Source organism: Danio rerio, chromosome 7 (assembly GCF_052040795.2).
Source record: "Danio rerio strain M-AB ecotype USA chromosome 7, GRCz13ab, whole genome shotgun sequence".
Lineage (NCBI taxonomy): Eukaryota > Metazoa > Chordata > Actinopteri > Cypriniformes > Danionidae > Danio > Danio rerio.
This window is the reverse complement of record NC_141027.1, coordinates 5,412,629-5,438,454: the sequence shown is the minus strand read 5'-3', so window position 1 is coordinate 5,438,454 and position 25,826 is coordinate 5,412,629. Positions and strand designations below refer to the sequence as shown.

The 25,826-nt window shown below is 37.3% G+C and overlaps 1 protein-coding gene and 1 long non-coding RNA gene across 6 annotated transcripts in view; one reads left to right on the top strand and one right to left on the bottom strand.

The window, feature by feature from the left end:
- The window catches only part of LOC147842964 (uncharacterized), a 277,603-nt gene that overhangs the window by 75,658 nt on the left and 176,119 nt on the right, over positions 1-25,826 (bottom strand). The window contains exons 8-9 of the long non-coding RNA XR_015944703.1: positions 22,664-22,783; positions 7,267-7,383 (exon numbers count right to left, since the gene is read on the bottom strand). This is a non-coding gene — a long non-coding RNA (uncharacterized LOC147842964). The remainder of the gene's footprint in view (positions 1-7,266; positions 7,384-22,663; positions 22,784-25,826) is intronic.
- Positions 3,543-25,826, top strand: part of LOC147842973 (Fc receptor-like protein 5) — a 31,435-nt gene continuing 9,151 nt past the window's right edge. Inside the window, exons 1-9 of one of the 5 annotated variants that reach the window (XM_087260211.1) lie at positions 3,543-3,918; positions 5,854-6,135; positions 6,517-6,804; positions 7,536-7,817; positions 22,973-23,263; positions 23,601-23,876; positions 23,976-24,317; positions 24,403-24,681; positions 24,797-25,048. In XM_087260211.1, the coding sequence (XP_087116337.1) occupies positions 3,627-3,918; positions 5,854-6,135; positions 6,517-6,804; positions 7,536-7,817; positions 22,973-23,263; positions 23,601-23,876; positions 23,976-24,317; positions 24,403-24,681; positions 24,797-25,048 (2,584 nt within the window). In that variant the 5' untranslated portion in view covers positions 3,543-3,626. The other 4 variants (XM_087260214.1, XM_087260213.1, XM_087260212.2 and 1 more) reach the window with 4 other exon arrangements.

Genomic DNA, 25,826 nt, shown 5'->3' with positions numbered 1-25,826 from the left:
CCTCAGCGGCTTCGTGAAGCTGCACGAGCCCTCGAGCGTGAATTGGGAAATACTTTAGAAAACCAATCACCTCCTAGCTCAGTAAACTTGGCTTTAGGTTTGATATTCGCGCACGCAGTTTTAGGGATCATCAGCAAATTACATAGACAGAACCAAAAGGGGCTTTAGCTGATGTGTACTGTATGCTTATGACAAGAGCTATTGCCTATTTCTGCATTGTATGTACCATAAAGTTAGAGGTATAGTAGCCTTGCTACCTGTATTAAATCAGTCTGGCTTCTAACCATTTATTGGAATCTTCTAGAATTAATTTTTTCTGCTTTGCGTTACTGTGCGTTTTGGTTCTGTCTATGTAATTTGCAGATGATCCCTAAAACTGCGTGCGCGAATATCAAACCTAAAGCCAAGTTTACTGAGCTAGGAGGTGATTGGTTTTCTAAAGTATTTCCCAATTCACGCTCGAGGGCTCGTGCAGCTTCACTAAGCCACTGAGGAACAGAATTCGCCATGTTTATGCAGCCAAATGTCCCTAAAACCCGCCTTGCAGCAACGTCGGGCGTCTATGGGCGTGGCCAGGCCAGAATGCATTTTCAATTTCAAATCAGCTTTCATTCGTCGCGGTGTGTTAAATGAAAATGCATTATGTTTTTTTCTTTTCCATTTTCATTCTGCAGCAAACATAGCACATGTCTTGGAAAATGCTAACTAAAATACAGAAATACACTGCCATTTACATATTGCATTATCGTTTTGCGTATTACATTTCAAAATTAATTTTGCTACACACATCCCATGCTGTTATGCTGAAAATGTAATCCTGCGTTTCCTAGACGCGAGTGTAAATGCATTTAGGACAAATAACATTTAAATGATCATTTTACTACAGTTTCTGCTTGAACTTTATTCACATCAAATTTAGTTTGTGTACAGCATTTTCAATTTAATTTTGCAACTTATAAAGCTTTAAAATGTGGATACAATTTACATATTAAAACAGTGTTTGAAATGAGAAATGCAAACAATGTAATTTAATTTACATTTTCATTCTGCACCAAACATTGCTCATATGACTTGGAAAATGCAAATTCAAATACAGAAATACACTGCCATTTAACATATTGCATTGCCTTTTTGCATATTACATTTTGAATTGAATTATGCTACTCATATGCTTCCATAAATGGCTGCCCACTGCTCCAGATGTTTGTTCACTGCTGTGTGTGTGTGTGTGTGTGTGTTTGCACTTGAATGGGTTAAATACAGAGCACAAATTCAGAGTATGGGTCTCTTACCAATATTTATTTTCTTTTCATGCGCCACCTCATTTCCTTTCTTTCGCTCTTTTTGCACTTAATTTTCGTATTCATTTTTTCATTGCTCCCTTATTATAGACAAAGCATTCTCTGTCTGGTTTGTTCAGACTATATTCGCAGTTTTAATTGTAAATACTGTAACCGTTTTTTTTTTTTTTTTTACTGTAAAAAAAAAAAAAAGAAATTTGATCACACCACATGATCTGCCATCACTGCAGCAAAACTGCAAGAGCCCTGAAGAGTCCGACTCAACGGCTCCATCCTCAACTCTGACCCTCACTGTGCTCAGCTGATCTCTTTGACTGATGTCTGCAGTTAGAGTTCAAGTTGATCACACCTATAGTTTGTTAGATTGTCCTGTATAATGAAGTTGATGACTTTGATAAATAAATGAACAAAATAAATGGGCAGCAGCAGCCCCTCATAGACTACTTCCACGCTCCTCCATAAGACTCGAGAGGCCAGTGTGAAGCAATGAACCTCAGATCCTCCTTCAGATGTTGCAGTTGTAAAACAGAAAAGCACTTGCAGTTTTAACTCTTGATGTGTTTCAGTGATCTGCATTGTGTTTATTAATACATCATATCTGTGTTTCTGCTTTTAGTGCTGATCTCCATCCTTCACTCTGGACTCACTCAAGATAGAAATCATGGTTTTGAAGACACTGGAGGTACTGTGAAATACTGCAGTAAACATGAACAAGTGTGAATGATGCTGTAGTTTGTGTTTTGTAGTTTATAATTTGATACATCAAGATACCACATCTGTCTCTGAATTATGTTTTGCCTTCATATATTTTGGTCATCATTAATGAAGCTGTAAGAGCTGTTTTAGTGTTTGCTTTTTTTGCAATTCTTTGTTTGACCACTGGGTGGAGTTCTGCACAGTACTGAATAGTAATATAGGCGGGCAAAGAAAAGGAAAACAGGTGTGAGATCAGGGCATACTGGTCAACACTGGGATGTGAAAATATGGGATATGCACACTATAATCTCAAGGGGCGGCCCCTGGTGGTAAAATACAGGAGAATCCCAGGAAAAACAGGAGAGTTGACAGGTATGGATTAGGGAGTGCAACATTTTTGATTGAGTTCATGATGCAGCAGAACTGAGTTAGAAAACTGAACTGTATAAGCTGTGTGATTAATAACTCCTGATAAAGCTGAATTGCTGGAGAACAACATCTAATATTTGGACCGCACACATCAGAAAGTAGCCGAATACATAGGTGACAAAACTACTGTGTGTTTCACTAAAGCATTGTCTGTTTGTGTAGATTTTCATGATGATGGAGAAACTGCACGCACCATTATTGCTATTCTGATTAGTTAAAACTTTTAGTGAAGTTTATTTATAAACAAATTTCAAGAGGATCATGTGCTTCACAGCTGTTCCAACTTTAGCTAACGACTGATTATCCTATCAGACGATCCTTAACTCACTATAAATAACCAGACTTTTCTCATCTCAATATCTTCCTCTTGAAGAAACCCCCCCACCCAACACTACTTTCCCTCCTTTCAAACGGGCATCACGGTGGCCAGCGATTAGCGCTGTTGCCTCACAGCAAGAATCCCCCTGGTTTAACTCCTTTCCAAACCAGACGGCATTTCTGTGCGGAGTTTGCACGTTCTCCCCGTGGTCGCGTGGGTTTTCCCCGGGTCCTCCGGTTTCCTCCCACAGTTCAAAAACAAGCACTCTAAACAATTAATTCAAATACTTTAGCTAAACTCTGAGTACACCTTTCAGCATCCATATCCGACACTTAGCTACAACAAGCAAGAGGGGGAGTCATCGAGATCTACCTGAGCTCAAACTCCCCTCTCGCCTTGCAACGGGAGGGAGCCCAGGGCTCGAGGATCTTATAAGCTCAGGGCTCTCTCCCGGGACAGCATGCCAAACTAGCTTTATTATCAATCATCAGCTAAGTGTGAACTCTTCAAAGGCTATTTAGCATCACTTAGAGATGCTTGTGTTGGTTTTTCTCTTAATGCTTAATGAGAGTAATTTGTCGTTCAAGAAAATAACCAAACTGAACAACCTTAACTTTTCTGGGTAAAGAACATACACCCTGGTTTGTAGAGAAACTGCTGTGTTGGGCAGACACTGAGTTATTATAAGTCGTTTATTTATTCTTTTATAATGTGCCTTAAAAAGGAAAAGGTTCAGCTTTTTATATTTCTGAAAGGTTTCAGATATTGATGACATTAATGAACAATCCCCATTAAAGCAGATCTACAGACACAACCTAAAGCTAGAAAACACACATAGAATTTACAGTTATTTTCACTGAAAGAGCTGCTTGACTCACTTCATGTTTCTGTCTTTCTCCTCAGCTTCACCCAGATCTACAGTGACTGTGACACCAGACAGTGCTGTATTCACTGGAGAGACAGTCAATCTGAAGTGTGTGATTAAGCCTGATCACAGTGGCTGGACATATGAGTGGTATAAAGACAGTGTGAAGTTACAGTCTGATGGTCATTACACTGTAAACATAGACACTCTCACTATTAGAGGAGCTGCTGAGTCTGATCAGGGTCAGTACTGGTGTATAGGAGAAATAGATCAACAATCAAGCTCTTCTGTTTCTCTCTCTGTAAAGGGTGAGTTTAATATTATTGTCCTCACAAACACTATAACTCCACATCCAGTCAAAATAATAACGTCACAGGATAATTGATCATGCATCATGTAGTCTGGCACATTTGTTACCCACAACAAGTCAAGATTTTATCAAGAGGAAAAAAAACTAAATCTGACAGTGACTTTCAGAACCGACAATAAACATTGTGTGATCTGACCGGGGCTTTAGGAGAGAACTAATTTGAGAGCGGAAAAAAAAAATACAAAAATCTCAGCCTAAAGCTGCACTTATTCATCCCAGTCATAATTTACAAGCCCAAATCAAAAATGTTGAGACAGTATGGAAAACACAAATAGAAAAAAGCGAGAGTTATTTCCAGATGTATTTGACTGGTATCTCATTGCTGACAACACAACAAACATGATTTAATGTGTTCCTCATAATTTTTATTGTTGTTCTTTTTTATTGTTTTTGTTTCTTTAAAATAAACACATTACCATTTTGCTTGCAACACATTTCTCTTATTATTGTCAAACATTTCTGTAATTTTGTCATATATTTGATGGCAAACTAATGATTCTCTGCCCATCTTTGCTGCTAAAGGACTAAACCTTTCCTCGATGCTGCTTTTGTACTGAATCATAATTACAATCACCTGTTCACCTCACCTGTTTCAAATCACATCATTATTTAACCTTTTACCTGATTACCAGCCCTAAACTGCTCCCATCACTACTGTTTTAAAATGTGTTCAAGAACCAAAATTGAAATCTGTGTTTATTTTGGGGGAAAACAATAAAAAATCACAAGGAACACATTAAATCATGTTTGTTTTATTGTCTGCAATAAAATACAAATCAAAGTAAATTTAGAAATCACTCGTTTCTTTATTTGTGTTTTCCATTCTGTCCCAACTTTTTTTTTTTATTTGGGGTTGTATAAAAGGACAAAAATATTCTCATTCAACCCCATTTCTGATGTTATACCAAATACCAAAACTTTTGTTAACTATATTTATGCCCTTAAAGTAATAAACAAAAACATAATTAAAAAGACTTGAGTGAGTTCATTACAGACGAGTGTTGATAATGAAGAGACTGAAGAGACTTACAGATGCTGCTGTTGAATGAGTTGCTGAAGTCTTCAGTCTGTTGAAGCTCATTCAGATTCAGCTGCTCCTCATTTCAGCTTGTAGTTGGAGGTCTTCAGCTCTCCTTTATTCTGCGGAGAGTCAGAGGTGTTTGATAACCAGAAAACACTGACAGGACTAAGCTAATGACAACAAGAGAGCAAATATTATGAGATATCAGATTAAATAATGAATATTAGACAATAAATTGTTGTTGATAAACATGTTTGTTAAACATGACAGTGCTGTATTCACTGGAGAGACAGTCAATCTGAAGTGTGTGATTGAGTCTGATCACAGTGACTGGACATATGAGTGGTATAAAGACAGAAACAGTGTAAAGTTACAGTCGTCTGATCGTTACACTGTAAACAGAGACACTCTCACTATCAGAGGAGTTAAGACTAATGAGGGTTCATACGAGTGTAAAAGACTCATAGCTGGAAGATCAGTCTCAACACAACCAAGTTCTGTTCATATATCTGTTATGAGTGAGTTGAATATTGTTTCTTACAAAATAAAACCAATATATTTTGTATATATTATATACCAATATATTATTCTATATTATTAGAATAATTATTTTGAAAGCTTACGATATTCACAAATTATGACAGTAGTGTGATGTGTAAGTTAAACACCATGTAGCAACGGGCATGAATAAACACTGATTTAATTTGATCAGTAAACATTTTATTTGTTGTAATCAACACAAACTACAACCTAACAAAACCCTTAATATATTGTATAGTTTTATCCCATGAAGTGGTTTAGAGTTCATAACATCATGACAATGTTTTTATCAATATTTCCTCATTAATGCAGCGAGACCAAAGCCTGTAGTGAAGGTGAGTCCAGATCATCATGTGTTCATTGGAGAGACAGTCACTCTCACATGTGACATACAGACAGGAGGAAACATTCAGTGGATCAAATACAGCTGGATTAAAGATGGAGACCCTCACAATCCACACAGAACAACATCAGCAGCAGAGTTGAGTTTCAGAGCTGATTCTGTATATTACAGTGGTCAATACAGATGTAGAGGAGAGAGATCAGACTCACAGAGATCAGACATCAGTGATGCTGTTACACTGACTGTATCAGGTGAGGCTTCACATTCACATCTCTACAATCATCATTTCACATCAGTATTTGTGGCTCAATGCTTTTCTAATGTACTACTGCTCTATGGCAGATTTTTTTTTATTGTTATTTCTATTTTCACAATTTATTAATCTTTATTTGTTCATTCACTAAACCTCCTGCAGTTTCCTCTCAAACCCCAGTTTAGTAAACACTGATGTACAGGATAAGTGTGCAGAAATCAGTTTTCTTGATTCTGAATTAGAGAACGCCTTAAATGCTTCAAAAATAGACATTTGCCTTTGTGTTCTTAAAATTTTCCACATACGATTAACCTCATCAACACAGATCTAACTATACAGAGCTGCTTGAGTCACTTTATGTTTCGGTCTTTCTCCTCAGCTTTACCCAGATCTACAGTGACTGTGACACCATACAGTCCAGTATTCACTGGAGAGACAGTCAATCTGAAGTGTGGGATTGAGTCTTATCACAATGACTGGACATATGAGTGGTATAAAAGCAGCAGTACAAACAGTGTAAAGTTACAGTCTGGTGGTCATTACACTGTAAACAGAGACACTCTCACTATCAGAGGAACTGGTTGGTTTGATCAGGGTCAGTACTGGTGTAAAGGACTCATCAGATCAGTCTCAACACGATCATCTGCTGTTTCTCTCTCAGTGAAGGGTGAGTTGAATCATTCGTCTTAACATTTCCATCATTTAGGGCAGTGCAACTGGCCTCAAGTCAAAATCAAGTTTAATTCTGACAGTGAAGACAATAATGGTTTATAATAATTGAGGACTTTTTCTTTGGCGTTTTTTTTTTTTTACTTTGTTTTCTGTGTGTCTTTCTGCCGTGGTGTTGAGAATTGGGAACTTTCATGATGTGTGAAATGCAAAGCTGCAATAGCAACCTTATGCTTTACATAAATATTTATAATATTGTTTAAATTAACCAAAATTTTTAGTGTTAAACCCAAAATAATGGTAAAAGCACATTAGATACGCACATGCATGAGTAAAATAAAAATTGCAGGAAAAAAAATGTAAAGAAAGCTAATATTTGCTTAGCTGAAGGTTATATTTATGATTATCATGAGAGTAGACAAGTTCAGTAAAGAGGAGTTTAGATGATGAAGAGACTTACAGATGCTGCTGTTGAATGAGTTGCTGAAGTCTTCAGTCTGTTGAAGCTCATTCAGATTCAGCTGCTCCTCATATCAGCTTGTAGTTGAAGGTCTTCAGCTCTCCTTCATTCTGCTTTCTGTGGATGGTCAGAGGTGTTCGAGAGAGGAAATATTGAGATACGAGATTAAATAACACTCAAACTACAATATTGTGAAGAATTTACAACATTCATTTATCTTCATTCATAGAGCTGTTTGAGTCACTTTATGTTCTGGTCTTTTATTACAGCTTTACCCAGACCTACAGTGACTGTGACACCAGACAGTGCTGTATTCACTGGAGAGACAGTCAATCTGAACTGTGTGATCGAGCCTGATCACAGTGACTGGACATATGGGTGGTATAAAGACAGTGTAAAGTTACAGTCTGGTGGTCATTACACTGTAAACAGAGACACTCTCACTATCAGAGGAGCTGCTGAGTCTGATCAGGGTCAGTACTGGTGTAAAGGACAGAGATCTGGAAGACCAAACTCATCACAATCATCTGCTGTTTCTCTCTCAGTAAAGGGTGAGTGGTATTATCGTCTTCATAAACTCTCCCTCTCTCTCTCTATGACCACACATCCAATTGAGAAACTTTTGTTCTGTTGAAAATTAAAGATCATCTTACGAAACAACACTGCACACATGTAGAATTATGCAGGAAAATCAGAAGCGTCTGTGCCCTGTTCATTAAAATGACTTAATTTCATTATTTATTTACTGCTGTAAGTTATTTGAGGCTTATTCCACATAGATAGAGCTGTAACAGTATAATAGTTTCATGTCATGATTAAAGTGGCCAAAAATGTTACGGTTACCAACAGGGGCACAGACTCAAGTGAAGAGCATGGTCGTCAAAGAAAGAGAAGTGTTGTTTTATGGGGGGTTATTGGGCCCCGTAATAGTAACTATTTACATAATAGTAAACCCCTTAAAGTTGTCCTAACGTTCACCGCCTATCGGCGTCCCTTTTTATCATTATTATTATGGCATTGTTCAAGTGTGTTGAAGACTACACACTTTTACACACTTAAACAACCTAAACCGTAAGCACAATTAGAGAAGTGTAATAAACAAATAATTAAAGCAGCTTTAATAAAGTCTTTTGCACATTAACAAACCAATGAGAGATAGATTCAATATCCTAAATAAAAAAATAAATCAGTGCTGCCATCTTAAAAATTAATAATTTTATTAAACATATTTAGCATTAGACTTCCGGTTATGTCGCCTTTGGTATAGACGTGAGTGCGATCAGCTCCCTTTAACTTTTTATTTCTTCTTTACAAACCTCGTTGGTTTAGAACTTTTTGGCAACCTACATTTATTTACTTTTCTCTCTTAGAGTACGTAGTATTAAATTTTCACTTAACATGTCTAAAGGAAAGGGCAAACAGGTGGAAAAAGACCGTGAAGCGCCGTCCTCGCCTAGCTCTGGTGTCACGCTAGCCGAAATTAGCGCCCTGCACGAGGAGCTCAGAGCCTCTCTGGCCGCGGATTTTAAAGCCTCTTTTGAAAGCTTGGACAGTAAGTTGGAGAATATTAACTCCACAGTCGTGGCTCACGACCAGCGCATCAGTTGCCTTGAATCGGGACTCGCGGAGGTGACCCAGCACCTTGAACACCTGGAGACCGCGTGCGCCGGCCTCACTAAAGAAAATGAGTGGCTGCGGTCTAAAATGTCAGACCTAGAGGGGCGCAGCCGGCGGCAGAATATTCGCATCGTGGGGCTCCCCGAGTCAATCGAGGGACCGCGACCAACTAACTTTTTCTCCGAAATGCTTGCTGAGGTATTTGGCGATCAGATTTTGGCGTCACCGCCTGAACTGGACAGAGCGCACCGAATTCCCGCTCCCAAACCTGCCCCAGGTCAGAGACCGCGCCCTGTGGTTTTGCAGTTTCACCGTTACCAGGTGAAGGATTTGGTGGTTCGTGAGTCCCGTAAAAAAGGAATTTTGACCTTTCGTAATCACAAGATTCAGATATTTGAAGATTACAGCCCAGATGTCCTAAAGCTGCGCAGTGAATTCAAAGATGCCATGGCGGAGCTATACAAGCGCGGACTCAGACCTGCTCTTCTCTTTCCAGCTAAACTACGCATCACTCTACCGAACGGTAAGAAACTATGGCTGCTGACAGCTAACGAAGCCAACAACTACATTCGGAACTTAGACGTATAGTAGTTCACCTCTATGCTTTGGACGATGACATGACGTGACATAAACCCATCTCTTGTCATAAACAGCTTGGCGCTTTTTTTCCCTTTTTTCCGTAACACTCATGCCACTTCAAGGAGTTACTACTGGGTGACTAACGTTATTCGATGTACTCTCACAGAAGTTTGTTCGTCGAGATGCAATGTGAATTTTTTTTTTTTTCTTTTTTTGACAATTCTATTATTGCTTTTTGATGACAATGGTGACTCGTTCTTTTCACCTTTAATATTTTTCATGGACGATGATATATCATCGTGTTCGGGGATAAAGACTTGTTAAACTGTATACAATGTTTGATACCAACATACGATTACGTCATAGTTCAAAATATGTTTAATTAATCTATTTTTAAGTCAGTTATTCATACGGTTGTATGTAGTAGTGGTACAAATACAACTATGAGGTTGTGTGGTAAAATATGGGGAGGGATTGTATAAAGGAAGAAGGAAGCTTGCAACAGTGTTGGTTGGAGATATGTTTGATGTAGATGTTCTTGCCTACATCACTTGTTGGAGTTGTGTGTGTGGGTTAGGAGGGTGGGGGTGGGTTGGTGTTTGTAGTTGTGTGTTTCTTTTTTCTGTTCTTTTTCTTCATATGTTTTTTTTTTTTTTTTTTTTTGCGGGGACCAGAGAAAATTCGTGACAACTAGTTTTTAATGTCTCCTGTGTTCAGTGGGACACCTACTGGTGTACTTACATTCTCCAGCTGGAATGTCAAAGGGCTTAACTCACCTATAAAACGTAACAAAGTTCTCAACCACTTGAAGCAGCTAAACACTAAAATAGCTTTTATCCAAGAAACTCATCTTACAAGTGCTGATCACTTAAAAATTAAAAAGGACTGGGTAGGTCAGCTGTATCATTCCTCTTTTTCCAGTAAGTCATGAGGAGTGGCTATACTTACACATAGATTAATTCCATTTTCTGTATCTAAAGTAATTTCTGATCCAAATGGACGTTTTATCATTATTACTGGCCACATTAATGGTATTCATCTGGTATTAGCAAATATATATGGACCAAATTGGGACAATGAAGTTTTTTTCAAGAATCTTTTATTTTCCCTTCCTGATTTAAACACTAGCCAACTTATTTTAGGAGGAGATCTTAACTGCTGCCTGAATCCTACTCTAGATTGTTCTTCATCAAAACCCAGAGCTATTTCAAAATCAGCAAAAACTATTGAATCGTTTATGGAACAATATGCAGTTTCTGATGCCTGGCGTTTTCTAAACCCTAACGCAAAACAGTTTTCTTTTTTTTCACCTGTCCACCAAAGCTTTTCTCGGATTGATTATTTTCTCCTTGATAATAAATTAATTCCATGTATCAAGAATTGCTCCTATAGTCCTATTGTGATATCTGATCATGCTGTGCTTACATTGGATCTATCATTTCCTTGTGGGACAACTCCTAGGTCTTTCTGGCGCCCAAATACTCTATTACTTAATGACCCAGATTTTGTGCAAATTATCAACGATCGGATTGACCTTTTTATTTCTACAAATGTCACCCCTAGCATTTCAGCTAGTATTTTATGGGAAGCTTGTAAAGCCTTTCTGAGGGGAGAAATCATATCTTATTCAGCACATCAGAGAAAAAGGGCATCTGAACAGAAGTCCTCTTTAATTAAATATCTAGCGAAGCTTCAGTCCAAAATGGAAACCTCACCAACTCCAGATTTGTCTAAAGAAATACTTACAACAAAAACTGAATTTGACCTGCTGACAACGAATGAGGCCACTGAAGCTCTTCATAAAAGCCGTTATAATTACTATGAATTTGGCGGTAAACCTAGTAAACTACTAGCACACCAGCTACGCCAGTCCTCTGCTCTAAACCATATAACTCAAATTTCAACTTCTTCTGGACCCACAACTGACCCACTTCTCATTAACAACCAATTTAGAAATTTCTACAGCTCCTTGTACACCTCAGAAAGCCTGAACGAAGAATCACACCTTGATAGTTTTTTTCATAATCTTGATATTCCCCTTATAGATCCTGACTTGGCCTTAAAATTGGATGATCCCATCACTCTCGATGAAGTTAAGACAACACTGAGCCTTTTGCAAAGTGGAAGGAGCCCAGGTCCTGATGGTTTTCCAGCTGAATTTTTTAGAACATTTTCAGAGAAATTATCACCTCTTATGCTGAACATGTTTAATGAATCTTTTAAATCTGGTATACTTCCACAAACTTTACGCCAAGCCTCCATCTCCTTAATTCTTAAAAAAGATAAGGACCCCCTTCAGTGTAATAATTATCGTCCTATTTCTCTACTGTGTGCAGATGTAAAAGTACTTGCTAAGATACTAGCATGTCACTTGGAACCACTACTACCAGCTATAATCTCCCCAGATCAGAATGGTTTCATTAAAAATAGGCAGTCTTTTCACAACATCAGACGTCTCTTAAATATTCTTTACACTAGCCCACATAAAAAGACTCCAGAGTTAATTATATCCATGGACGCTGAAAAGGCTTTCGACAGAGTTTAGTGGGATTTTTTATTTTACACTCTTAAAAAATTTGGAATGGGTGATTATTTTATATCTTGGATAAAGCTTTTGTATACTTCCCCTTTAGCCTGCGTATGCACAAATAATTACTACTCAAAATACTTCCCTCTTGGGAGAGGAACAAGGCAGGGATGCCCACTCTCCCCTCTTCTGTTCGCTCTGGCTATCGAACCTTTGGCCATTGCCCTTAGAGGCAGTTCAATGTTGGGCATCACTAGGGGGGGGAGTTGACCATAAATTATCCTTGTATGCAGACGACCTTTTGCTGTTCATTGCTGACCCGGCCAACTCTATCCCAGTGGTGCTTGCATTGCTAACAGAATTCGGCAAAATTTCAGGCTACAAATTAAATCTGACTAAAAGTGAAGCAATGCCTATTAATAATGCTGCCTCTGAATACCCTTTATCTTCCTTGCCATTTAAGGCCACTTTACACAGCTTCAAATACTTGGGTGTACAGGTGACAAAAAAATTTGAAGAGCTGTTCGACCAAACTTTTTCTCCATTGCTTAGTCGTCTCACACATGATTTTCACCGCTGGTCTCTTCTCCCATTATCAATAGCAGGCAGAATTAGCTGCGTAAAGATGAATGTACTCCCTAAATTCTTATACCTTTTTCAGTGTATTCCAATTTTTATCCCAAAATCTTTTTTTGCTACATTAGATAGTTCTATCTCTCAATTTTTGTGGAATGGTAAGACCCCGAAGATTCGAAAGGACATTCTACAGAAACCTAAGGGCTTGGGTGGGATGGCCCTCCCTAATTTTTTGTCTTATTATTGGGCTGCGAACATACGATCCTTATTATATTGGAAAAATAAAAAAAATCTAGACGGTCCCCCAGCATGGTTAAATATTGAGAACGCCTCATGTAGATCTTCGGACTTAAAAGCTCTCCTCTGCTTTCCCATCACGCTATCTCCACTTAAATACACTGATAATATAATTGTGAAAAGCAGTCTTAAAATTTGGATTCAGTTTTTACGTAACTTTGGCTTTCAATCTACCCCTTTAACCGCCCCAATACATCTAAACCCATTGTTTTCTCCATCTATATTGGATGGAGCATATGCCTCTTGGAAGAATCAAGGGATACTCTCAGTAGCAGATCTTTATATCGAAGGTGTTTTTGCCTCATTTGACCAACTGAATGCATTGTATAACATTCCGAGAAATCATTTTTTTTAGATATTTACAAGTACGTGACTATGTTCGTAAACATTTCCCTGGTTTTCCCAATGTCCCTCAACTATCGAAGATCGACAATATTTTATGTCTTGAAGCAAGCAGTAAAGGCCTAATCTCTAAACTAATCAGTATTTTTGCAAATTTACAGTCTTTTCCAGGTGACAGTCTCCGCACCAGCTGGTCTGCGGACCTTAATATTGAAATAGATCAAGATACATGGGAGGCAGTTCTGGACAGGGTTCATTCTTCATCTATATGCGCACGTCACTGCCTCATTCAGTGTAAAGTGGTTCACAAAGTACACTGGTCGAAATGTAGGCTCGCACGGATCGACCCAACTATTGATCCAGAATGTGATAGGTGTCATTTGGGTTTAGGTACTTTAACCCATATGTTTTGGACATGCCCAGCTCTTTCCTCATTTTGGGGCTCAGTATTTCAGTCTCTTTCAGCCATTACTTCTATAGATATAACACCATCACCCATTATTGGCCTGTTTGGCGTGATGCCGGATAATTATGCATTACCCACTTACCTTTTAAACTTTGTGGCCTTTCTTACTTTGCTTGCTAGGCGTGTCATTTTATTATACTGGAAGAACCCTCAGCCACCCTCGCATGTACGGTGGCTGAAAGATGTTTTGTATTTTGTAAAACTAGAGAAGATTAGATATTCCCTTCAAAGACCTAACAGAACATTTGCCAAAATTTGGGATGCCCTTTCTTTATATGTTAAAACTCTTCAGCTGGATCTAGACTGATCACCTCAACTTTTGATCACAATAGTACATCAGTTTGTAATCTTTCATCACTCGAAATGTAACATTTGAGATTACTGTATAAATGTAGACATCTGCCTCGCATTAATTGTTTATTTTATTTTATTATTATCTTTTTTTTTATTTTAATTTATTTATTCACTTTTTTTATCAATATGTTATTTGTATTTATATTTATACATTTTTTTCTATTATTATTTATGTAAGGGTTGTTTGATATGTTTGTAAAATGGAAAAATGTTAAATAAATCATAAAAAAAAAAATAAAAAAACATATTCAGCATTATTGTTGCACAGTTTACCAATACTTCAGTGGCACAGCGATACTATGGCTCCGATTAATCATATTTTCATCTCGATAACGATATTTGTAATCCTCAATCAATAAATAAACTTTTTGTCGGGATTTTACAGTATAAAGACAGTATAAAGTGGAGTTTACAGATTGTACTATGTCACACAAGCAAGTATGTTACGTTTTCCGTATGCATTACTAAACGAGACAACATTCGTTTTCAAAATGGTTCATTTAAAAAAGTTCACATTTCAGGCTTAGTGTAGGTATATCTCTCATGTCTGTGAACCAGATATTTGCAGAGAATTAGCTGCTTTTTTTCCAAAGCCTTTGCCAGTCATCTTAACAGAAGACACAGAAAGAGAAAGCACTCCCTGTCAGATTTTACTCATTTTATTCAAGTTGACAGGCTCGTGTTTTTAGCCAAAAATCTTTAATATCAATCAAACATTTTGATTTATATCGATTCCCAGTTTAGATTTTAATGTAATAATAATGATAATAATAATAATTTAGGGCTTGTTGATGTGGATATTCAGTAGGGGTGAAAAATTCAGTTTTATCGGTTCAGTTATAGATCATCACCGGTTATTACATACTGACGTCATTTATCTCATGCACCATATTGCAGTAGTTTACAATTGCAAGAGAGGCGAGCGCGAGTAATTAAAACACTCTCAACTACTTAACACAGAAACTGTGCATGCAAACTGCCATAACGTTAGTTTATTAAAGACACAAAGCCCTCACTGCAGGACAGCTGCGCACCTTCAGCAAAGCTTCTCATTCCTGCAGCACGAGGGCTTTGTGATTGTTTATGAGAGTCAAAAGTGGCGGATGTGTTTGGCGAAATATGACTGCGTGTCACCGCATCCCAAAGCGATATAACTGAAGAAGTCCCCACTGTGCTGTGTGAGAGCACTTCTGATCATCGCATCGATGACGTAAGCGTGCCCAGGCCCGATTGTAGTGTGAGTGCAGGCTGTCGGAGGAGACGGGAGGGGGGACAAACGTGCTTCAGCCTAGTTCGAGGTAACTGTACACATAGTGTGAGTACGACCTAAGAGGCAATCGCAGCCCTTTCTGTTGAGCTTGTGATCAATCATAGGGTGTAAGAACTCGCTAGACAAGACTCTGAAAGCCAGCGGGATATTTACATTAGTTTATTTGCTACAAATGCTCATTTTGTTCTGTGCAAATAATATATAGATATATTTCACAATTTGAATACAGGAATTGTGCTGTGAAGTAACATCTAACTGTGATTTTTCTATAGAAAGCATCATAAATGCACCATAATATTGAATTGAACCGAATCAATGGCGTGATAATTGTAAGCGAACCATGAGACCAGTGTAGGTTCACACCTCTAGTATTCAGGTTTGTTTTCATCAATCTGATCACAACTGGACAAAGGAGACGATTACTGATGCAGTTTTTCTCATTTACAAGAAAAATAAATAAATCAATCAAATGAAAAGTTCCAGATCAATCAACACACTTCATGACTAGGTAAGCTTGAAGGCGGGGCAAGCATTGCAGGCTTTGCTTACTGCAGCAAGCTGACATGTTAACTGCTTTAAACTCATAGATCGCATAGGTCGCATTGATAAAATTTTGGTCGCATATGTGACCAAAACAGTCAATTTCGAGCCCCGGGGTCAGTTCTTCGTACCTCGTTTAAATTAAATTGGTTCTTCAATCAAGTTCGCGAATCAGATTAGAATGTCTGGATAAACTGATCTGAGATCTGTGTATGTTGTGAAGGACAGATCTATTGATCCTCGAAATCATGATCAGCAATGCAACGATTGGCTGACGGCACAGCAGCGTAATGACATCTGATTAATATTCAATTATCTATGTGAGCAAAATTACATCAAATTAGCAGTAAACGGCTTGATAAATATGACACGCAATAACCTTCAACATTTGTTGTGAGCTGCAGGCTTTACACTTTCATGTGTCGAGAGTATTCATCATGTATTTCAATGCAAATCAGTGTATTTAGTTCTACATTTAGAAAAGATTTTCTTTATTATAGTAGCCGTTTTTTTAATCGCTGTAAAGAATAACTGGTTGTTTACAAAAGCATTTTCATATTGGTAAAGGCGTCTGCAACTTTTGTGATGCATCAAAACACTGACATATTAACTATCAAAACATGTTTATGACTGCATAAATGTATTATTGCTTTAAAAAAAAGTCACATTGTGCATTTCTATTATACACAATTTGTAATAAAGCGATCTAAAAAGTTCATATAAATAGGTTTTCTCTTTGCACCAGGTGGCAGTCTTTGTACTTTCATTTCGAGGTTGCAGATTGCATAAGTTTTATTGATATGTATAACTTAATTTATTTTATTAATGACTATAACTTTATATATATATAGTTAAAAAATATGTACCATTTTCCCAAGTGTATATAACTACTACTGTAAGAAAATATCAGAATTCGGCAAATACTTTTTGTATTATCTTTGCTTGAACTGAGCCGATCTAATCCTGTTTATATGAATTGAACCTGCTCCCGATCAGGTTTGACCTAGCAGAACTGTTGCCATGACAACAACTCTCGGATCAGCTTTGAAGAACGAAACGATCCTGGATCGTGTCAAATAGTCAACATCCAAATCCAGCTAACTGAGTAATCCACGTACGAAGAACGGACCCCTGCTTCAACTACATACACAAACATACATTACATGCATACACACAACAGTTCCATCTAGTTCTTGAATCTGTTGATAGCTGTTAGCAACATTTATGTGCATGATTGTGTTTGAGAATGAAACATTTATGTGTAGTTTATAACTTGCTGCAGGCGGAGTGATACACACGGGTAAAAAGGCTTGGGGAGTGCTGATATTAGTAAAATATCACAGCATATTATTGTAGCCCAGTTTGTGCTGTTTACAGTGGTGTTAGACTTTAGCCTTGTATATGTATATAAGCAACTAAAAAAGCACAAATATCGGGACATATCAGAACCTCTTCAGGCCCAAGAAGCTTCAAGTCCAATGTTTCTTTGAGAAACAGACCAAAAACACCTGGGGGGTATTCCAGAAAGCTGGGTTAACTTACCATCTGCTAAACCATGAACTCTCGGTTGATTTACCCAAAACCTGCTTACCGCGAGTATGTTGGTTCCAAAACAGGTGACAAGAGTTAGTTAAATCAACCCTTCTGAAGATAACCGCAGGTTAATGCGGTGCACGGCCCACACCTGAAGGCATTTTCAGTAGATCGCCGAATTCACGAGTCACCATAGAAAGTCACGGTGAGAAAAAAAGGGCAACGCACTTTACAGAGGCGAAGCTGGAGGTTTTAATACAGAGATTAAAACATCTGCTTCAACGAAGGAAAGAAATATAGAATAAGAAATAGATAAGAAAAATAAATAATAAGATAGTTTGTTAGTTGATTAAATTACACATGCCACCCTCCATTTTATTCATTGTAATGAACAATTAAACTTCTCTTTAACATCCTTTTGAGTATGTTGTGTAACCATTCATGCATTTATTTTTCTTGACATTAATTTCTTAAGGCCACAATATGTGTATTGACTAATAAGGCTTAAAGAAATTGTAATCTTTCTGGAGCTAGAACTCTGTCCAAAGTCATTAAACACAGAAACATTCTCCTAAAAGGTAATATTTAATTACTGGAGTTCTTTATTTAACACTCTAGAATATTCTTTCTGTCATGCAGCTACTAGAAAGAGGCCTGTCTATCTGCTGTGGGCCACCAGTTAGAGGAGCTGCTCTGTTCTTTAATAAAGGCTCATCAGTGGTTGAGTTTTTGACTTAAACCACACAATCTGTCACTGTTGTAAGTGATTGTTGTCAGGTAGCTTTAGGTTCTTTTTATGCTTTTTATTTTGCATGCAGACGAAGTTCCTTCTGCTTCAACTAAGAAGCAGTGTAAGAATTTGTCTGCACTTTTCCATATTTGAATATTACTCTTGGATCATAAAATCTTTATATATATATATATATATATATATATATATATATATATAAATAAATACACTATTTATATATATTTATTTATTCATTTAAATTCTAAAGTAGCTGTATAAGGTCCATCTTCAAATATAAATAAAGTCACATTAAGGTGAGAAATGTATATGAAAAAATATGTTACACGTTAAAAGGTGTATGTATAAAGCAGTGTAAAAAAATCATTCACTTTATTTCAGGAAATTAAGAAATTAACAGACCAAAATGTTTGATTAAACAGTTTTTTGACAAATTACATTCCTCAGCACTCTTCCGTCTCTTTTGTCAGCTTGGGTCACTGAGATTTCCTCTGGATCAGGCTGCAGGTAGGGTGTCATCGTATAAGGCAGAAAAGGGTATCTTTTGTCCTCCAGCAACATTTGCTTTATGGTTGTTGTTTTTTTTTTTTTACTATATTTGTATTATACACTTGAATCATTACATCCTGAAAATCAGCCATTTAGCCTCAACATGTGATGATGTGGGGTCATCACATATGAGCTGGTAGGTGGAAGCAGTAACGAGTTTAATAGTTGAAACACAAAAGATTGAGGACAGAAAATTAAGTTGTACCTGCACATTTATACTATGGACAGATTTCATATTATCAGTGTCCTTTAGTGACTGATGGAGCTTTAAAATTGGCTTTTTTTTTGGAAACCCTGAAAAAATATTATATTGAAAAATGTAGGTGTATGTGCATGAATGTATACATATGAACGATGTCCTACATCTTAAATCAGTGGTTCTCAAACTTTTTTTACCAAGTACCACCTTAGAAAAAAATCGTCTCTCCAAGTACCACCTTACGACGCTATTTTTTAACCAGTATTAAAAAATAGCGTCATAGGCCTAGTTAAGCAGCTACAGGTGTGCACAGTTTAAAAACGATGCAGATTACTTCCTATTATTAAGAATATGTATTAATGTCAGTCACTTTAAACATTTTAAATAGTCTGAACATTAACTGTGCTTGCAGATAAAAGAAAAATTTTAGTTAAAATGTGCTTTTAAAAGTTGCGCTTTTCTTAAAAAGTAAAAAGAAAACTGCTGTACTTAAATCTAAAGTATTCATAGTAGCCTATTCATAAAAAGCTGGAAATGTTGCTTGGACCTTATAAATATAGGCTATATGTCATATTCATACACTTTCAGACAAATCTTGAAATAAATGTTAAATGTACATATGACAGGGTTCATACAGGCACAGCCTAATGAAAATCAATTCCAGCACCTTTTTTTTTTTTTTTCAAGACTGACATGCTATGTATTGAAGACCTGAAATGTATTCTCAGCAACCCATAAAACATTGCATAGGAATAGATACAAATAGAAAACATTAATAATAATATTTATTAATCATATATTAATAATATAATAAACCTGCACTAAATGCTTGTGAAATCTTTTTTGTACTCAAGTAAAAATACTATTACACTGCTAAAATAACAACATTTTTAGTAAATAATGCTAATATTAGGTAAAAGTACAAAGTACTCTTTTAAAAAGTACTAGTTTGTTACTTTTGAAAAAAAAAAAAAAATCAGATTTTCATTATGAAATCACTTTTTTTAAGTGTAAACCTGATTTAATGGTTTGATTGCTTAAATCCCAAAGCTACGTGTATAGGAATTTGCACTAAAAAAGGAAGTATGGTCGATTTTTTCTTTCATGATAATTAATCTTTTTCAATAGCACTGGTAAAACTACCAAATAATCTTTAAGGCCATAGAGACACTTTTTGCCCATTTTTTAAAAAAGGTATTTTTAAGCTTTGAAAGGTTAAATTAAAGTATATGGTAAAAATATTTTTATTTAGCCTTTTATTTTCATATTTTACACTATTTTTCTTTACAATATGGCAAATTTGTTTCTTAAATAGCTGTCCATCACATGCAGATTTTATTTTACACTTAATCTTAACCTAAAATAGAAACTTAAAAAAAATACAAGTACACTGTCAGTAAAAAATAAAACAAATGACTTCATTTTACTTGAGGTATTTGAAATATGACGACACTACACTTATCAAAGCAGTGCTTTAAGAGCCTTATTGTAAATGTTGATAAATAAACAATAAGTAACAATGGATTGCTTTGACCTGTAATGCTTTAAGACAGATCAGAATACAGCTAAATGTGTAAATCACACAAATACCTCATCCAGAAACATTTCCAGCATAATTCTTTTGTCGTAAAGAAATAAAAAAGTTCCACCTTTGCTAAAAGTAAGTTTCACTTGACAACACAGCCAAATAAGAAGACCATTAGCATTGTCATCGATCATGCATCAATCTATTTCTAAATACTTGATAACTTTGAATACTTTTGACTAAATTTAGTCAAGGAGCAAAGACAAATAATGTCTACTTTAATAGTGGAAAGATCGCGATTGTATTCTATCTGAGCACACAGGCGATCATGAGAGCACTTCCAGTCCATTTGAAAAAAAAGCATATTTAAGAGCTCGCATATCTGTTTTAGCGATTTGCGTACATGAATGCGCTCTAGTGTTAAAATAAAGCACTCGCCACATTTGCAGAAATGAGTAATTGCGCAATACCTTCATTCCCGCGCCGCCATTCAGAATGTATTTAGAGGAGTGACAGGTCAGAGGCGAGTCGACTGGCTGTCGGAGAGCGAAACGTGTTTGTAGATCATCAAATAGGCAGGAAATATGTCCGCGGTTTAATTACTCAGCTAGACATCTCTATAGTGAAAACATCCGAGAAGCATTAATCCAACAAAACATTTGTTTTTAAGTTGTTTTTTTCTGTCTCTGCAACACAGAAAGCCTTTGTCCCGCCCTTACATTTCACGCAACTAGACAAGGTCGACTGTGATTGGCTACTTTTCATGTCAGTCAAATAACGCTCCAGAATCAATTCTTAAACTTTGGAAACTGATTTTCAGCAGCTTATGACACAATGCACTAAAACAAACACTCTAAGCACAATGTTGTGGTCGTACGCTTCACAAAACAGCCAATGCTGATCACATCGATTGTATATTACACATTAAAGGATTAAAAGTGTTAATGTTTCTTTTATTATTCAGCGATTCCTCCGCGTACCACTAGGAGGAAGCCCACGTACCACTAGTGGTACGCGTACCACAGTTTGAGAACCACTGTCTTAAATTATAGATATATTTTCCTACTAGATTCGAACTCGCTCCGCTGTGAGCTCCGTTTATCCTTAACAATGCACTGTCCACTACACTACTGCCGTGCTCTGAATCAACTGTGTAATGATATGCAGTGATTTATGACCAAGTAACTGTACAAAAGTGTAAAAAAAACAGTTCAGTGCCAGCCGCCAGGCATACTGTACAGGTGGTCATGCTGCCACATTGTACAGTTGCCTAAAATGCCCTGACGTGAATACAGAGCTGCACTGAATGTTTTTTTATGGTAAGCCCAGACCCGCAGTTTGTCATATTTGATTTCAAAAAGGTTTGTTAAATACATTAACATTATAAATTTGGTTATAAAAAAACTATGCACTTATAACCCTCTCACAGCTAAAAAACTTGTATCTGTGTGTCCATATCCATAAATATTCCCATCAAAAGAGCACGCAATGCTCAGTAAACTCTCTGAAACAGACAAACTCAGACAACTCAGACAAATTAGCCATAGCAACTTACTCTCTGAAGATAACCTGCTCCAGAGCAGGTTATCTTCAGAGAGTAAGTTGCTATGGCTACTTAACATACCCAGAAGTTACCTCCGATTTTGGAACCAACCTCAGCTTTCTCTCACCTACTTTCTCCTAAACTTACCCGGGTATGTCACATAACCTGCTTTCTGGAACAGCCCCTGTTAATGACTACTAATTAAACAAACCACAAAACAGACCATGGTTATATCAAGAGATTTAGATGCTTTATATTAAGTGAAAACAGCACATTATCCTAGCAGTAGATGCTGTTTAAACCACAAATAGTAAAAGATGCTATTTGCACTATAACTAAATATTGTATTTTTATTCTTTTTTATATCAGTGCATTTAGATGCTTTTCTAATGGAAATATTGTCAGATCCAGTGTTGGTCAAAACTTTCAGCACACCTGACAGATCTGAAAACACTGAGCTTTATACCTCCAAAACAAGCTTCCTTTCACAATATTCCTGAACATGCAGATGTTGCTCTGAACACAACAAATATCAGATGAAGTCAGGTCCTGCTGTTTTTATCCACTTTTACATCGAGCATTTGGTATCGTGAGATCAGTATCGCGTTTCAAACTGAGAAGGGATTTGAATCTATTGTTACAGCTAATATTTGCAGATAATATTTATGATTTTCGTCAGAATAGACAAGTTCAGTAAAGAGTTTAGATGATGAAGAGAATGAAGTGACTTACAGATGCTGCTGTTGAATGAGTTGCTGAAGTCTTCAGTCTGTTGAAGCTTATTCAGATTCAGCTGCTCCTCATATCAGCTTGTAGTTGGAGGTCTTCAGCTCTCCTTCTTCATTCTGCTTTCTGTGGAGAGTCAGACGTGTTTGACGACCAGAAACACTGACAGGACTAAACTAAATGACAACATTAATGAACAACAAATAGTATCAAAAATGTACAAACTATACAAGATTTGTGAATAATTTACACACTACTGTTATTTTCACTGAAACAGCTGATTAAGTCACTTCATGTTTCTGTTTTTTTACTCAGCTTCACCGAGATCTACAGTGACTGTGACACCAGACAGTGCTGTATTCACTGGAGAGACAGTCAATCTGAAGTGTGTGATAACACTTTACTACAGTGACTGGACATATGAGTGGTATAAAGACAGAAACAGTGTAAAGTTACAGTCTGATGGTCATTACACTGTAAACAGAAACACTCTCACTTTAAAAGGAGCTGCTGAGTCTGATCAGGGTCAGTACTGGTGTAGAGGACAGAGATCTGGAAGACCAAACTCATCACAATCAAGCTCTGCTGTTTCTCTCTCAGTGACGGGTGAGTTCAGTATTACTGTCCTTATAAACGTTCTCTATGATCACATATCCAGCAAAGAAACTGTATTTTTTTATGAAGAACCATACATGTTCTTCCAATGTACCGTCTAATGTGTTTAAAATTAAACTACACTCATTTACTGAATCTGAATTCTCCACTGGACTGGGTCTATTCTGGGTTATTAGAATTATTAATCAATTCACTTTCAGTCATGATGTTCAGATTCATATACATCTCAGACCATTACCCAATGATGTGCTGACTGCAGATTTGAACCTGTTTTACTGCAGATGAACTCTGACTTTGAGGATCTGAATCTGTTCTTGTTCTCCTGCAGATGTTAAGTCAAAGCCTGAACTCAGATCAGATTCTGCAGGAGCTGCACTGACTGGAAACACAGTGACTTTGACCTGTAACACTGATCTGTCTACTGGATGGGACTTTTACTGGTACAAAAACACACAAGACTCTGAGATAAAGAAGACAAGAACAAACTCCTACAGCATGAAGATTGATTCAGTGTCTGATGGAGGCCAGTACTGGTGTAGAGCTGGAAGAGGAGAACCAGTCTATTACACACAATACAGTGATGAACTGACACTCAGTGTTACAGGTGAGAGAAAACACAGTGTGTGATTCAGTATATCTGTATATCTACAGCACTTCTACAACTCTCAATCAAGACTAAACACATTATTCTGTGTTTGAACAGAGAGTCCTAAAGCTGTGGCGACGGTGTGGCCTGATGAACATGTGTTCAGAGGAGAAACAGTCACTCTCAGATGTGATATAAAGTGGAGAGGAAACACTGAGTGGACATACAGATGGCAAATAGAGCAAACAGGCCAACATAGCCACAATAACTATAACCAGTTTAACTACTATAACTATGACCAGTTTAACCAACATAAAAACACTGTGAGCCGAAGCTCAACACAAGAGTTGAAGATCAGCCGTGTTGAGGTCTTTCACCGTGGTAAATACAGCTGTACAGGACAGATGGACACTCAGATCTCTCAGCGCAGTGATGCTGTTGCTCTGACTGTGTCTTCAGGTGAGTGTGTGTGTGTGTGTGTTCAGTATGATCAGAGTCTGTATCTGCTCCTCTATGGCTCTGTAACTCCTCCTGTTTGGTTCAGATGAAGCTCAGGCAGCAGTGCGAGTGTCTCCACAGCCGTGGCTCACTGAAGGACACTCGGTGACTCTGATCTGTGAGGTTCCAGGCTCCTCTACAGGCTGGACGTTCAGCTGGTTCAGAGATGCTGATCATCTGTCAGACAGCAGCAGAGGAGCTGGAGGCTCTTACACTCTCAGTCCTGCTGCTCTACAGCACACAGGAGTTTATACGTGCAGAGCAGAGAGAGGAGAACCAGCCTATTCCTCACAGAACAGCAGCGCACAGCCACTGTGGGTCACTGGTGAGGGAAATCAGCTTTCAGCAGCTGTCAGAGCTGTTGTTGATCTCGAATGTGTCAGTAGGTTTATGTCAGTGACAGCAGCAGTATATTTGTCTGCGTTTGCTCTCTGTCTCAGGTGTTCCTGCTTCAGTGCGTCTGGTGCTCAGGCCCAGCAGAAGTCAACACTTCTCCTCTGACTCTCTCTCTCTGAGCTGTGACTCTGCTGGATGGACAGTGAGAAGATACACACACACAAACACACAAGATTGTTCAGCACAAACAGGATCTACATGTGGAATCCAGTCTCTCAGCACATCAGACACTGGAGTTTACTGGTGTGAGTCTGAATCTGGAGAGAAACGCCATCCTCTGAACATCACTGTACATGGTGAGTCCTGCTTTTAAACTCAGTATCTATACAACAGTATACACACACACACACACACACACACACACACACACACACACACACACACACACACACACACACACACACACACACACACACACACACACACACACACACACACACACACACATATAAATAAAATCAGCGTTATGGACATGACTTTTGCAGTAAAAAAATGAAACGTATATTCTCAGAGAAGGTATATGTTAACAGTATATTGAAATATATGTTTATATTTTTCTTACCCCCTTAACCATGAAATTCAGGCATCAAAAAAATATCAGTCTATGCAGGTGTTTTATATTTAAAATGACGGCAAAATGAATGCGTTACGGACGTGACAAAAAAAAGACATAAGTTTTGCGAGTTTACATACTTTGTGAAAATTCTGTGAATAAAAATGCAGAAGCCAAAAAAATATAACAGTCAAAAGGATAAGGGTTGGCTCTGCATGTGACATTTATAATTCATTTTATTTAGTTTTTCATTTTTGCATTAATGAGGAAAAACTATCGTTACGGACGTGACTTGTCTTCGTTACGGACGTGACTGCTCTGAAATTCACAGTTGACACATTATGAAAATCAGATAAATGCTTTAAAAACTTTACCAAAGATCTATTTGTGGATATCTGTTGGGCGTGTAAACCAATAAACTTTAACCTCTGAGACATCTGAATGGTAAGGTTGCACAATTTATCAAACTTTAATAGATATCACCTTGTTATAAATCAATTCGTATTATGGCATGTGTGTTG